The following is a 13,958-nucleotide window of genomic DNA, read 5'->3' on the forward strand; positions in this document are numbered from 1 at the left end:
GTTTTTTCTCCAAAGAATAATTTATTTCATGTCGCAGTGTGATGGAGAAACAATGACTAAAACCACTGGCCAAATCTGCACTGGTAATAATCATCACCATCAGAAGAACATTAAGAGGGATAATTATTTGTTATAGACAAAATCAGAGTGATCAGAAATATTAATACACGTTGGAAATATTGTCAACTTTGTCAACCAATCAGAGCACAGAGTTAAATCCATTTCCAACAAATCATTTAATTATCTATGCTTCCTATTCTCAACACAAGGGGGCGCCTACTATCACATTGACTTGAAGTCTATCAAAGCAACAGAAAACTTGTTGAAGGACCAACTCTGACAGATAAATGATATTTTCTTATTTGGTGCTTGTACACACATTAAAAAAGGCAACGTAACCAATAAAAAAAAAACACTGCGTGTTGAATTATTACTAAAGTTTAGTGAAAATCCCCCTCAGCAGGTGTTTTTATGCTGGTCTCTTAAAAATGGCGCTTTTTAATAGATGAATATTGAAAAGAGAGTTCAGATGGGTTGAGGTCAGGACGTCACTAAAATAATTGAGAAGTTTTGTGTAGTTGTTCCTGGGCCACGTCCACAAATACATTTTCTTCACAAATGTGGTGAAATTTAAGCGGGAATAAATGTTTTCAATTGGTAACGGAAACCAAACACCAAATTCGATGACTTTTTGTGGCGTTATCTCTTTATCGGTTCTTTCTACTAAAAGAACTGTTACGGATTCAAAAGCAGCTCTCTCGTTTTGTTTTATGCCACACACTGAAACCAATTCAAGGATTTTAGTTTAACTGCATTAGCAGCGTGATGTTAAATCCCAGTGGACGGCCATCAGAGCTTTCAGTGTGTTCAGAAGACGCTGGAATAAAAAAAATGGTGAAATAATTTTTCAAAAACATAGATATAGATATGAGGTTCTTGTTGATGGTGACCAGGCTTAGTTTGATGGATGAATTCAACTGAACAAAACTTCATATTGGCAGTAATCTGTCACAAGAAGATGATTGTGATTTTGGTCTAGAGTTGGTGATTTTTGTAAGAGACTGGAAGTTGTGGACACCAGCAACTCAAAAGTTAGCTGCACTTACCCTAAAGTAAACGTTTGTTCAGCTAATGCCGAAGAGCTATGCCAACATGGCAGTTAGCGGGCGCTAACGCTAAAGTGCTAACGTCAGCCACGTTGATGCGTCACGGGGAGAATGTGGCGAAGCTCTCAAAACAACTCCATGTTTTTGATTTCAGCTGCAATTTATTCAGCTGAACAAGTTTATTCAGAAAAATGAATTTAGGGGGAGCTAAGTGCGCTAAACGTTTTACAAGCCAACAAAAACGCTAAAATGCTAAACAAGCATCTTGCTCATTGACCTTTTGTCACAAGGACGAAAATCTTCAGGTCGGGCTGCCTAGGCAGCAGCTTCTTGTAATTTTTTAATTAAAAACACAAAAACAGTTTTATTAGTTTTTTTAAATTTTGCACCAGCTCAACTATAATGAAAGTATAATGTTTTGTGTGTGTGTGTGTGTAAAACAGATGCGTAAACCATTCAATATCCAAAACATTTAAAGGGTTACTATTAAAAGAAAGGCATATATATTTGATATTTGTTATTTATATTTTTAATATAAATACATATTAAAATTACACATACATATTTTTTTTTGCCTTTTATATCTATTTTTTAGAATTGTTAGCAACAAGAAGAGAATATGGGAAAATCCTTGGAAATTCTTACTTTATTAAGTCAAATTTATTAAATGAGGGCTTTTCAATCAGACACTGGATGTCACCGCAAACGCAAAAAAAAATAGAAAACAAATACTGAAGACTTTACATATTATGAAGATTTAAGTTTTTCTGTACTTTATTTGAATAGGTTTGCATCAATAAAAACTTAGTTTATACCTGCAGCCTCAGCTTTTCTTTTTTTTTTTTTATTGGAACGTGTGAATTGCGAAGATGTTCTGGTTCTGTTCAAACGGAGAACTCTTAAAGTCGACTTCCAAGTTCAAATAGAAGACACAAATATCTGTAATATTAAAAAGTCTATCATAATGTTGTATTCTATTTCAAATGTCTGCTGCTGTGCCGCATAAATATTTCAAATCTGATTTTTAAAATAAGCTGAATTGATTGCAATAAAAACGTCAATGGATGCGAATGGAAAAATACATGTAGCATCGATATGCAAAGATTTCTCATTCGTGCTCATCGGCATTATGTGTTTTTGATCATATTAGACAAAACAGTCAGCTGGGCTTTCTCTTGTCTCGTTTATAAAGGTCATCCACATTTAGCAATGGTTCACAAATCAGAAAGTAATCAAACCCACAACTGAAGTTCAAGAAATAAATTATTTTAGTGATCTCTAAAAACAGACGCTCTAATGCAGGGGTGTCAGACTCCAGTCCTCAAAGGCCGCTGTCCTGCAACTTTTAGATGTGCCTCTGCTGCACCACCTGAATAGAATAATTAGGTCATTAAGACTCTGGAGAACTGATCTACACAAGGAGGAGGTCATTAAGCCACTTCATTCCAGTGTTTTGTACCTGTGGCACATTTAAAACTGCAGGACAGCGGCCATTAAGGACTGGAGTTCGACACCTGTGCTCTAATGTAATGAGAAAGTATTCACACCCCTGGAAGTCCACGTTTTGTCACGCTCGGTCATGAAAAAAACTTTTATTTTAATGCGATTTTATGTGATGGACTGACACAAAGTTTTGGGCAGGAGTATTACTATTGAGATTTACGTGTCTGCAGGTGAACTCTGATGCTCTAACATACACAGATGAGCAGCGTTCTGTGGTCAGGATGCTACTGTGCTTTCCTATGTGTGCACCACGGATGGGGACATATACAAAGGAGGAGAAAATACACAAACGACACTTTTTTTTTTTTCTTCAAAATCATCCTTGTAACTCAAAAACATCCACAATAAGAAGATTTTTATATATATATTTATATATTATCATCTTTGTTATTAGTTCGCTCCTGTCCATCATCCTTTTTTATCTTTTTCTTTTCTTTAAGGATGAGGAGGAAGTTCAAACGAACCCTTTTCTTTAAGTGCAAGGAGGATCCTCAGTTGCTCACGTTTTTGCTTTTAATCTCTAAAAGTCCAGACATAAATATCTAAAGTTGAGCTCGAGCCCTTTTCCTGTCATTCAAGAGGAGCAACTCTTCATATAAAATCTTATAGAGATTAAGTGTTGTCTTCAGAACCTCCTGCGAATAGAACCGCGCTCTACGTTTAGTTCTGCAGTCTCCTGATGGTCCTGGCCGGTTTGTTCCTCGAGCCCGGCTTCCTCGCTCGTCCTAGTCAGTCATGGAGGAGTTCCTGGAGACAATTGGGGGACTTGAAGACCTCGGGAACGTCACTGTCCAGTTTGCAGATCACTTTGTAGATGGCCTTCTTCCACGATGGGTCGGCGTCCTTCCCGGCTACAATGGCGTTGAAGAACTCCCGGAGCGTCACCTGGGCCACCTCCAGGAATCGATCGGGAACCTGGCAGAAAGCGTAGGAGTGTGTGTGTGAATACGCAGGCAATGTCACACCTGTTAGACGCAGAATGAAAAAGGTGCAAGAAGTACAGTATGTACACCGCTGAAGCCGTTTGTGGTTTACATCTTAAAATCACACCTCCACATTTTATCAGTGTCATGTGGACACAGATGACAATTCTTGAAAAAATTTGAGAAAGTTACATTTTAGATTTCGACAATGACAAAATAGTAAATGCCAGTTCTGGTGTCACTGAGCCCATATTTGCATATTTTAGACATGTTTAAAAAAAAAAAAAAAAAAAACCAACAGGCAAGTTTTTCATGAGTTATTTGGAGCTTTGCTCCACAAAACCGATCCACAGTTTTGTGGTTTCCACTGCAGAAACTTTGACAACGAGCTGCAACATTTACTTTTGCATTGAAGAAGAAATTGAATCGAACGTTTATCTCGAATACTAACCGCTTCCAAAAAGTCTACGCCAAAGCTAAAGATGATGTTTAATTAGATGGGAAATGTGTTTTCTTGTAAGTAACATCACTTGCCTCTGTGACTGTAATCAAGAAAACAGATTTTCATATGTGAAATTTTTTTTTTGACAGAAGGACCAACTGCTTTACAACCTGTAAATTTTATACAACCTGTAAATTTTATCTGCCATTATTTATCTTGTATTATATTATATACATATATAATCCGTTCCCTAACATTCTTGTATAATCTGTATAATCTGTGCATTCAGCTCCCATATCTATATTTATACACAATATCTATATCTCTTTGCTATAACCCCTTATGGTCCATACATACATAGTCTTGTACATCCGTAAATAAATATTTATATCTCGTAGAGCACTTCTGGATAGATGCAAACTACATCTCGTTGCTTGTACTTGTGACAGTGCAATGACAATAAAGTTGAATTCTATTCTATTCTGCTCCGCTACAATGTCATTAAAGTAAACCTGCGAGGCATGAGGTGAGGACTGTCCAACATCAAGTTTGGTTGTTTCCAAAACAAAAAAAGGAAAGCTTTTCTTGACAGACTTTTGTGTTATTATAAATCAATCATAACCAGCCGGGAGGACCTGTCCAAATCTTTGGATACGCAGGAATAACCAGAACCCACAGGGACCCAAAGTAGAGATCTGTTTTCCTGCAAAACACTTGAGCATAAAAGGAAATGTTGTGGTGCGAATGTCTTCTTTCATTTCTTGGTATTTTGTGAATAGATGGTTTCATACAAAGTGTATGAAGGTTATGGCAGCAGCCCTCAAGAGATGAGCGACTGACAGGCTGAAGAAAATCTGTCCGTCGGTGAAAATCGTCTCTCCTCCCATCGCTGCTCAGATGGGTCCACTGAAAGGCAACATGTGAATAAATAAACAAGCAAATTCATAGCAAAAGAATTAAGAGTTAAAAACGTTGTGATTGTTTGCTTTTAGTCGGACTGCTGGGCCGTGACTGAAAACGGCCCGGCAGAAGAGGTGTGTGTGTTCACTACTATTCTTCTTCAGAACTTCCCTAAGACACACTTCCTTCTGGGCCTGTCGTCGTGGCCGTTGCCAGAGCTTCTTCTGCACACACAGGCAGAAGGAGCCACCACCATGAGGCGCAGCTAGCGGCCACGGGCAGGTGAACATCTGTCTGGGGTGTGTTGGCGTGTTTTAACAGTGTGTTTTACAGGAGGACAATAGCACACACACGTCGTTCTCTCCCAAGGGCAAGATCATCCAAAGGCACCAAACAACCTGACCATGATTTCCTTTTTCTTCTGCTGCTCTTTTTAAATTTTTTTTTGCATACTAATGCACACACACACACACACACACACACACACACACACACACACACACACACACACACACACTGCTGACTTTACCAGACTAAATACAATGACCTATACACCCGACAAACTCCTACACACACATGTAGAGGACAGTGGAGTGTAACCCCGTCACGCGTGGCAGGACATGCCAAGGTTAGTCGCCACCAGAACGGATGAATCACTCCGCGCGCACACACACCAGTTAAATGATTCCCTGGACTCTCATATACTCCCTCTACCCCAACCTACCCTTCCTCTCTTTTTAGCTGCCCCCCCCGAGACCACTGTTATTTCAATGAGGCTCTCTGTCATTGTCTCACTGCAGACGCTCCCGTACAAACACACAACACACACGCTCTGGACACAACTTTTAGATGATATCTACAGTGCTGGCTTGAGGTTTGCTGTCTCCTTGAAGTGTTTTTTTTTTTTTTTAGATTTGAGTTCTCTGGAAGTGTTTGCAGTGATAACCTCATAATCTTTATAAGGTTGTCACTGAAAACACTCAGTTTTCAGCTGCTGGAGGTTTTGGATTATTATGCTAAACTTTTATAAAGTCATCCAAGTAATCCAAGAATAATTGAAAAGATACAATGCATTCAGTCACCCCTACTGAATGCATTGTATTCGATTCAATGATAAATCAGCCCCTTAATTTTGGCTGGTATGGATCTTTGCTACTGATCTTGTCTAACAATCAGTCACTGTCCTCTTCTGCTCTGCCGTCAGACAAGGCTGATTGGCAGACCCACCCACCAGGTCACGTCTGAATGTACGCGGCTAACAATAGCTAACAATAGTTGTCAATTTAGCAACTTTGTCACTATATTTAGTGACTATTGAGACAAAACAAACAAAAAATGGTACCAGTCAAAGTCAGAATTTTCAACAATCGAGAATTTTCTGGCTTCAGTGCAGAAAACTGCACTGAAGCCAGAAAACTGGAATCAGTGCACCCATAATATTCCTGCATTGTCCATTTCTAAAGAATTCTTGAAATATATTTCAAAATACTCAAGACAGGAATTTAAAGTCCCTGATTAAGAACGGGAGGTATAAAACTGTATCCAAATGACGATGATGATGGTGTAACCAAACCAAACACCTCCTTTTGCAAATCGTTGGCTGAAAGTGCTCATCCCAATAATCCTCTTTGCTGATGATGGTCTGATTTACATCACCTACTTCAAATTGGTTTCTCAATTCAAAGTGAACATCTAAATTGCTTTTATGTGCACTAATGTCCAATTCTTGAGGCTTTTAACTTTTCACTGTCTCTGCATGACGGAAGGTCTATTTCAATTAATATTAAAAGAAATTATTGATTTTGAAGCTTTATTTATTTCTTTAAAATTAAAGCTCAATTCAATTTTCAACAAATGTTATGTTGAGGCAAAAACATCCAATTCATCCTAGTTATCAAATGATTTCAGTTAAAATTTTTTAGTTTTCTATGAAAGGAAAGCCATAGAAAACCATTTTTATGTGGGTAAAACATGGGGCCCCATAGGAGGCTGTTAATGGGCTACAAAATGGCACCATGCCAGTAACCCATATTCCGGATGCGGGTCATCTCAGAGAAGAAATGGGATCCTTAGCCAAGCCCTTGGTTTGGCTGTATTCAGCTTTGATAGGAGAAGCCTACTGAGAGTCCAGGTCCACTAAGTAGTCAACCAACCAAGGGATCAATCTTATGGGACCCATAAGCGTACACAGTTTGGAGCTGTGGCAGCTCTTCCCTTTGTAGCCAATCAAAAACCATCATTTGGAGCTGAAAACATCCATGCAAGAAATGTCCAGAAAATGGTAAAAACGAAAACAAAGTTTGACCATTAAGTACCACAAAAATACTCCTGTAATCGGTAAAAGGCGGCAGCTTACGGAAAAAGCCCCAAAGGGGAGATGCTGTTAATGGTTGCCGTGAAACTGCCCACTGGGACAAATAAAAGTCAAAACCTGAGCTTGATCTTGAAGATGCCTTTGAGACAACCTTTCTCTCCTGCCACACCATTCAGCATCCTCCAGCGCTTCAGGCAAACCGCGTCTTTTGTTCACTTTCATTCCCTCACGGGCATTTTTCTAGATCTCCTTCATTTTATTTCGACCCAAGTGGATGTTCAGTAGACGAACAGCGGCGACCTTGCGCCGCCGCCGTCGGTGCGTTTGGACCGCAGCTCGGTCTGGTCGACATTTTCCCGACCCAACAGGACGATGCGTTTCAAAGTGCTGAAGCAAGAAGACCGAAAGGACAACGCTGACTCGCACGGAGACGGAGGGAAACACAAGCTGGAGGGATGAGGTTAAGCAAGCAGGATATTGAGTGTCCAGGTTGGGTGTCAGCACACACACACACACACACGCACACACACACACACACACACACACACACACACGCACATATCCACACAAAAGCACACACACCCTCATTTGGATTCCAGATGCCCAGATTTGTCCAACCGTTGTAAATCAGTCCAATAAAGAGATCTAAATTAGGCCATCATCAATACAGATGGGCCTGTTTTCCCTCTATGTGTGGGTGTGGGTGTGTGTGTGTTGGTGTGTGTGTGATTAACTCCTGGCCAGGATCTTGATATAATGTCCAGTTGCCAGGAGAGAGACAGAAGAAGGGAGGAATTGGGAAAGTAGGGAGGAAAAAGGAAGGTAAAGAGGAAGAAAGACACTTTGTTTCCAGTAAACATAATTCGCATGATTGCTCTGGTTTGCTGGGTAAATATTGGATGAGGGGAGGCTCAATTACTCTGTCTTCACACAAACACACACACACACACACGCACACACACAAGAGCCTTTAAATCGCTGCCCATCAAAGAAGCCCACTGAGACGTCTGTTTTGTGCTTTATGAGCCTTATGTTGGAAATTTTATCATCCAATCAGTTTTTTATTTTATTTTATTTTATTTATAAAAGCAATTTCAGAAATAACTGTTGTCCATCTGAATGGTAACAATGGCAGTGGGGTGAAAAAGCGCCACCTGAAGAGTCACAAAGCAAACGGGGGGGAAAAAAAAAAACAGAAACTGAACAATGTTGCACTTGGCAACAGTGACGTCTGCTTCGCTGATTTAGGAGAGATTTATATATTTATTTATTTATTTCAGACAAAGCAGGTCACAAGCACAAAGGGCCACGGTTGGACTAAAAATATTTTAGGATAAAGAATAGTCCTTCATAAGTAGGTTACTTCATTATCAAAGCTCACGTTCACAGAGTCGTGGAAATTGTTTGTCACAGAGAAACCAACAATCGGAGACTTGGTGCGTTTTCACAGCCGAGGTGTTCCGTCTGCTTGAGACAAACTCAGTGCGTTTCATTTCAGGAGATGTGAACAAAAGAATCGAGAACGGAGATAAAAAAAAAAAATGGCACTATAGTTTGGAGAAGACGTTCCTGTCACTTTTTTTTTTTTTTTTTTGTTCTCCATCCTAGTATTCTTATTGTGCTCACATTTACGCAAACATCTACCTGAATTGTCTTAGTGAGGTTTGGTATTTGGACTGCTAGCTAAAACGTTAGTGGACTGCTAACTAACCAGGTTAGGGTTAATCAATTAATCATAAACATTACGCTAACATGAAAGCGCTACACCAGCACAGTGATGTAAAGTCAAAGTGCAACACCAACATTAGCATTAGCTAAAGCGCTACAGCAAGTACACCAAACCAAAAAATGAGCTATTCTGCTATTAGCACGTTAGCTGAATTTTGGTATTTATTCTGCCGAATTTGCGTCAGAGGAATCAACAGCTTTGGATATTGATTCTGAAAAGTGTGGAATTCCGACATTAAACATTCATAGCAAAACTGCATGAGATAATCCTCCATCTTGATTCATGATCTCGTTCCGCTCATCCTCTCTCTCCTTCTTCATGACATTAAACAGGAAGCTCTGTATGTTTGGATCAGCTATAACTTCCTGTCAGTTTCTAGCATCTTCTCACATGTTTTCATTTTTGATGATGCGCCGTCAGCCTGTTCTTTCCTTCTCTTCCCTCATTCATTGGCTCTGTGGCCTTGAGGTCTGCTCTGCTGTTGGTCAGCTGAGTATTTCTCCATCGCGGAGACAATACTGGAACTCTTTCATGTGCTGCCCCTTTGTGGACTGTCAAACGCTGGATGTGTGTGTGTGGGTGTGTGTGTTTGGGACTAAAGTGAACGTGTCAATTTTGCGCCAACACTCAGGCATCTGTTTCCTTTTTCCTCTCCCTATCTCTCTTCTGCTCTCGCTGCTATCAGACCTGGCTTTAGTCACACTCAACCTGGCAGGAAAATACACAAAAACAAGCGGAGGAAACCAGGAAGCGCGTTCCGAGCTGGAATTTCTAGTGTCACACCAAGTAAATCCAAACCAGCATTTAGTTTTGTCATTTACTTTTGCCTGCATGTGGTTGGAGACGTCCACTCCGATATGCTTCCCACTAAACCCCAAAGAATCTCTTTCATCAGTGTGTTCTGAATTAATTTCTTTGTGGCCATAGAACTAGTTTATACAAACCACAACATACAGGAAAATGATAGAACATATGGAATATGACTGAAATATTATTCAGGTTTGGAGGAAATTGGAAAAACCCAAATATCTGTTCAAACTGTTGAATTTTTAATCCTTCCTTTCTTGTTTCTTTCTTTCCTTCCTTAATGCTTTTCCCAAATCCAGTCTACCTTTTTTACTTTTTTTTTATTCGCTGACACTTCCTTCATTCCCTTTCCTCCTTAATTCCTTCGTTCCTTCCTTTTTTCTTTCCTTCTTTCCTTCACTGACTGGTTCTTTCCTTTAAATCCTTCTTCTTGCATCCTTTTTTCTTCTCCATTCTTCCTTCCTTCCTGTTCTTTCAGGAAGTCTAGAGGACATTTAAAGTCTGAAACCTTCAACACATTCCATTCTGAATGCTTGTAAAGTGAATAAAGGCCCGTACATCATCAGCTCCACATGCTGTACGGGCCAGAAGAGAGGCCACAGCTATCTGTTATTTCACACGTGCAGCAGGCGGCCAGCAGCCGTCCCACAGTAAAGGAGAGGAAACCTGAGTGACAGTGATCAGCTGTTTAAATGGATTTGAAAACATTTTATCTGTAGGAAGAGAACGAGCGGCTCCTCCAGGACACGAGCAATATGTTTCCTTTCTCAGCTGACGTGTCGTCAGCCGGTCACTGATCTCACTGTCACCAGGGCTGGCCCTCTACACTGTCTTTGTTCCGACTGCATGTGACAGAAGGAAGGGTCTGCGTCCTCAGATTGTGTCTCTGTCTGTCTGTCCCCCCTCGGCGACCTTGGTGCGTCTCCGTGTCTCTCCGCGGGACTCCATTGACGCGTGCCGCGCTTCCTTGGGTTTGCCCTCTTTGCTTCCTTCTGTGAGCGCTCCTGTGTGTCACCCGTGGAGGACAATGGGCCGGGTCATCTGACCGAGATGCTGCAGAAGCGCTAGCATCACATGATGGAGGCTGAAGGCCGGCTCTTTGTTAGCAGCCCTATTGTTGAAGCTAAGGAGACAGCTGGGGCAGGGAAAAGGGAATCACTGCGAGCGCAACACCAGCGCACTCCCCCCGCGTGACTCCAATCAGGCTCGGTGACAAAGATGATGCCGTCGCCTTCTCAGCTGGAATACACACACGCTGCAAGCAGATAGCTATGGTTATAGTGACAGAAACTGACAGGTGGCATTGTCCGCAGCATGCCCAAGCTGAGAGGAAACACAGCACTCATTTAGCATTCTTCACTTTATTGACTGACGGCAGAGTCAAGGGGGTATTGATGGGAATTATAGGCCGGTGTTTATTGGAAAACAGGTCGGAATATATGGACATTTCTTCAAACGTCTTCAAAGTGTCCACTTACTAATATCAGGCTGTTTTAGTAACTAAATGTTTAAAAGGTCCTCCGACTTTAACTTTTACTAATCAAGTGTTGTTTTTTCTGTACTTAGAAGTAAATGTTTGTGCATCCAAACTCACAATCAGCTCCAAAACGTAGCAAATGACACCATTTTAATTACTTTTTTATGCAATTCAGATATGAAGCTGAAAGGTACGTAGACATGTTAAGTTTCTATGTTATTGTTTCTAACAAATAGACAAATTACAAAGCTCTAACTACACACCTTGGTAAATAGCAACATATCAGAATATTTAATTAACTACTAACAATTCTTTAATTGCCCAACTACATAAAAAAACAACTGCTAACCAAATGACAACTACTTCAACCTAACAACTAACAAATAGTTCGTTGTCATTTGTTAATGTGACTTAATAACAAATAATTAGCTTTTGGTAAACCTGGCAGTATTTTTCAGCTAAAATGACATATTTAGAGATTTTATAAAATCCTTTTCATGGTTTGACATTTCAATCTTAAATATTCTGCACGAAGAAGACATGGCCAATAAATTAATCAGCAGCGAGTTTCCCCCTCCTCTGAAAAAGCTCAGGTATAACATATTTATATATATATACATATATAATTTTTTAAAATGTATTTATTTTTTCTCAGAAATTTGTGGTTTATATCTTTTTTTCCCTCAGTTTCTGCTTTGTCGACTTGTTACTTGTTACTGATTGTCCCACTGTGCGTCACCTATTTTGACCCACAGTTGTTTTTTCCTGGCAACAAAGTTTAAATCCTAAACGTGTTGCTTTGATTTTTAAAACTGGAGCCGCTTCCTTTCACACAATTCATTTCGAAGAGTGGAAACGTGACGTTCAAAATGGATCAACGAAGGCATAAACTGGGATCAGAAAATGAAGACGAAGGGTGCAGACTGAAACGAAGCAGGACAAATCTTTATGGGCTTCGAGGTTCACCTTCTTTTAAAGGGCTGATCCGTTGCTTCAAGTGTGCACACACTTTTGCAGCCATGCCTTCTGGGTAGGTTATGACTGAAAGGACAGCAGACGCAGAGGGAGAAAAAGGACAAACTTAAGAGCATGGAACAGACTAAACAGTGTGGTCCCACTGTTTCATCGTTGAGCGTATCCGTTCGTTTGACACAAAAACTCCCACTTTCAGACTCGATTCCTCTGGGTGGAGTTTTAGCCTGCTTTTCAGGGAGCGTCCATGAACAGGAAGTGGGAAGAAGATAAGTGACTGGACGAATAAGAAGCAACAAAAGGATTACAAAGACTCTAAATCGGTGGAGAAAGACATGAGAAGTTCAGCCTTTCATGAAGAGCAAAGCTTATGAAAGCAGATAGCTCTGAAATGTGAGTGTGTGACCACTCTGTGGCCTCCAGGTGTGTGTGTGTGTGTGTGTGTGTGTGCAACTCAAAGTCAAAGGGCAGATTTTGGTTGCAACCACACCCGGCCTTCGAGGGAGAGGATATCTGCACTTTCAGATTGAACACAACTGGCGTTGTGTATCCGACGTATGCGGGGGTGTGTTTGTGTGTGTGCGAGGCGCAGCTGTGCCGTCATTTGGTGCTGACAGAGCCAGCGAGGATCCTTGAACTGGAAAGATGAGAACGTCCTCTAGAAGGCTTCATAAAAACGCCTCATTGTCCCTGCTGACCCGGCACACATAGCGGAATACCGTGGCCTGGATTGGGGCGCCCCGTGTTTACGGCATATGGGAATCTGGCGTTCCTAACCCCTCCGGGTTGACGGTGCACCGCTAGGCAATCTGCTAGGAAACACCAAACAGAGAATCAAAAGAGGAAACATTTCTTTTCCTCTTGGCACAACGAGATACCAACTCCTTTCCCTGATTGTCCTGGCAAGATGAGACAATTCCCACTTTTCCTCATTAATTTAGTGGGAAGAGCGGCAATTAGCAGAGAATGGCGAAGAGGAGGAGCAGCAAGGAAAGAGAGATGGAAAGACAGAGGTAAATAAAAAAGAAGAGTAGAAAGAATGCGGCTGAAGAGGTGGTAATTAATGATGCTGCTATAATTACTCGGGTCTGTTTACGCCAACTTTGGAAAGCACACAGACTCTCTCTGAATTAAGAATTCAAAACGCCGTCCAAGTGAGTCCGCTGAAGTGTTCTTCCTCTGAAACCAGAAGGGTTCATGACAGACTTGGTTTTCAAATCAGTTTTCGCAAACTATCAATTCCAAAGGGAAGAGTTTTATCTGACTAACATGGACAACTGCTAAGAAATCATCTGAATTGAAGACGGAAATGTTCCAAAGTGCATTTCTGATCAGTGTTAACCCCTCAACTGGCGGCATCCCGTCCATGGGACGAATGCAGAATACTCTGCCTTTTTCGCGGCCAGTTAAGGGTTTAAACATCAAATACCAAAACTAAGAGCACCGGGAATCTGCAAATGCCAAAGAAATCTATTCCAAACTATGCTTTAAGTTCAAAATTAAGAAATTCAAAATTTTGTCTTGGTGACAAACGATGTGAACATCCTCTTTCAGGTCTTACCTTAGATTCTCAGTCAGACTTTGACTGGGCCATTTTAACACATCCCAGATCTTTTTTATATATATGAAAAAGCTTCTTAGAATTCACTGATGTTGGTGTCTGGCTCTCAGTGGAGCAGGCGATGGAGTTTCACCGACAGTCGACATTCAGACCAGTTATGATCATAAGATGCAGAGAATAAGACTGTGCAGCTGAAAATGAGCTTCCTTCACAGGGCGACCGGA

General features: G+C 40.8%; 1 protein-coding gene across 1 annotated transcript in view; it reads right to left on the reverse strand.

The window, feature by feature from the left end:
- Positions 1-2,522: 2,522 nt before the first annotated feature.
- The window catches only part of LOC102217541 (prospero homeobox protein 1-like), a 32,215-nt gene continuing 20,779 nt past the window's right edge, over positions 2,523-13,958 (reverse strand). The window contains exon 7 of the mRNA XM_023329596.1: positions 2,523-3,524. Coding sequence (XP_023185364.1) covers positions 3,339-3,524 — 186 coding nt within the window. The 3' untranslated portion in view covers positions 2,523-3,338. The remainder of the gene's footprint in view (positions 3,525-13,958) is intronic.

The sequence above is a fragment of the Xiphophorus maculatus genome, chromosome 24, assembly GCF_002775205.1.
Source record: "Xiphophorus maculatus strain JP 163 A chromosome 24, X_maculatus-5.0-male, whole genome shotgun sequence".
Lineage (NCBI taxonomy): Eukaryota > Metazoa > Chordata > Actinopteri > Cyprinodontiformes > Poeciliidae > Xiphophorus > Xiphophorus maculatus.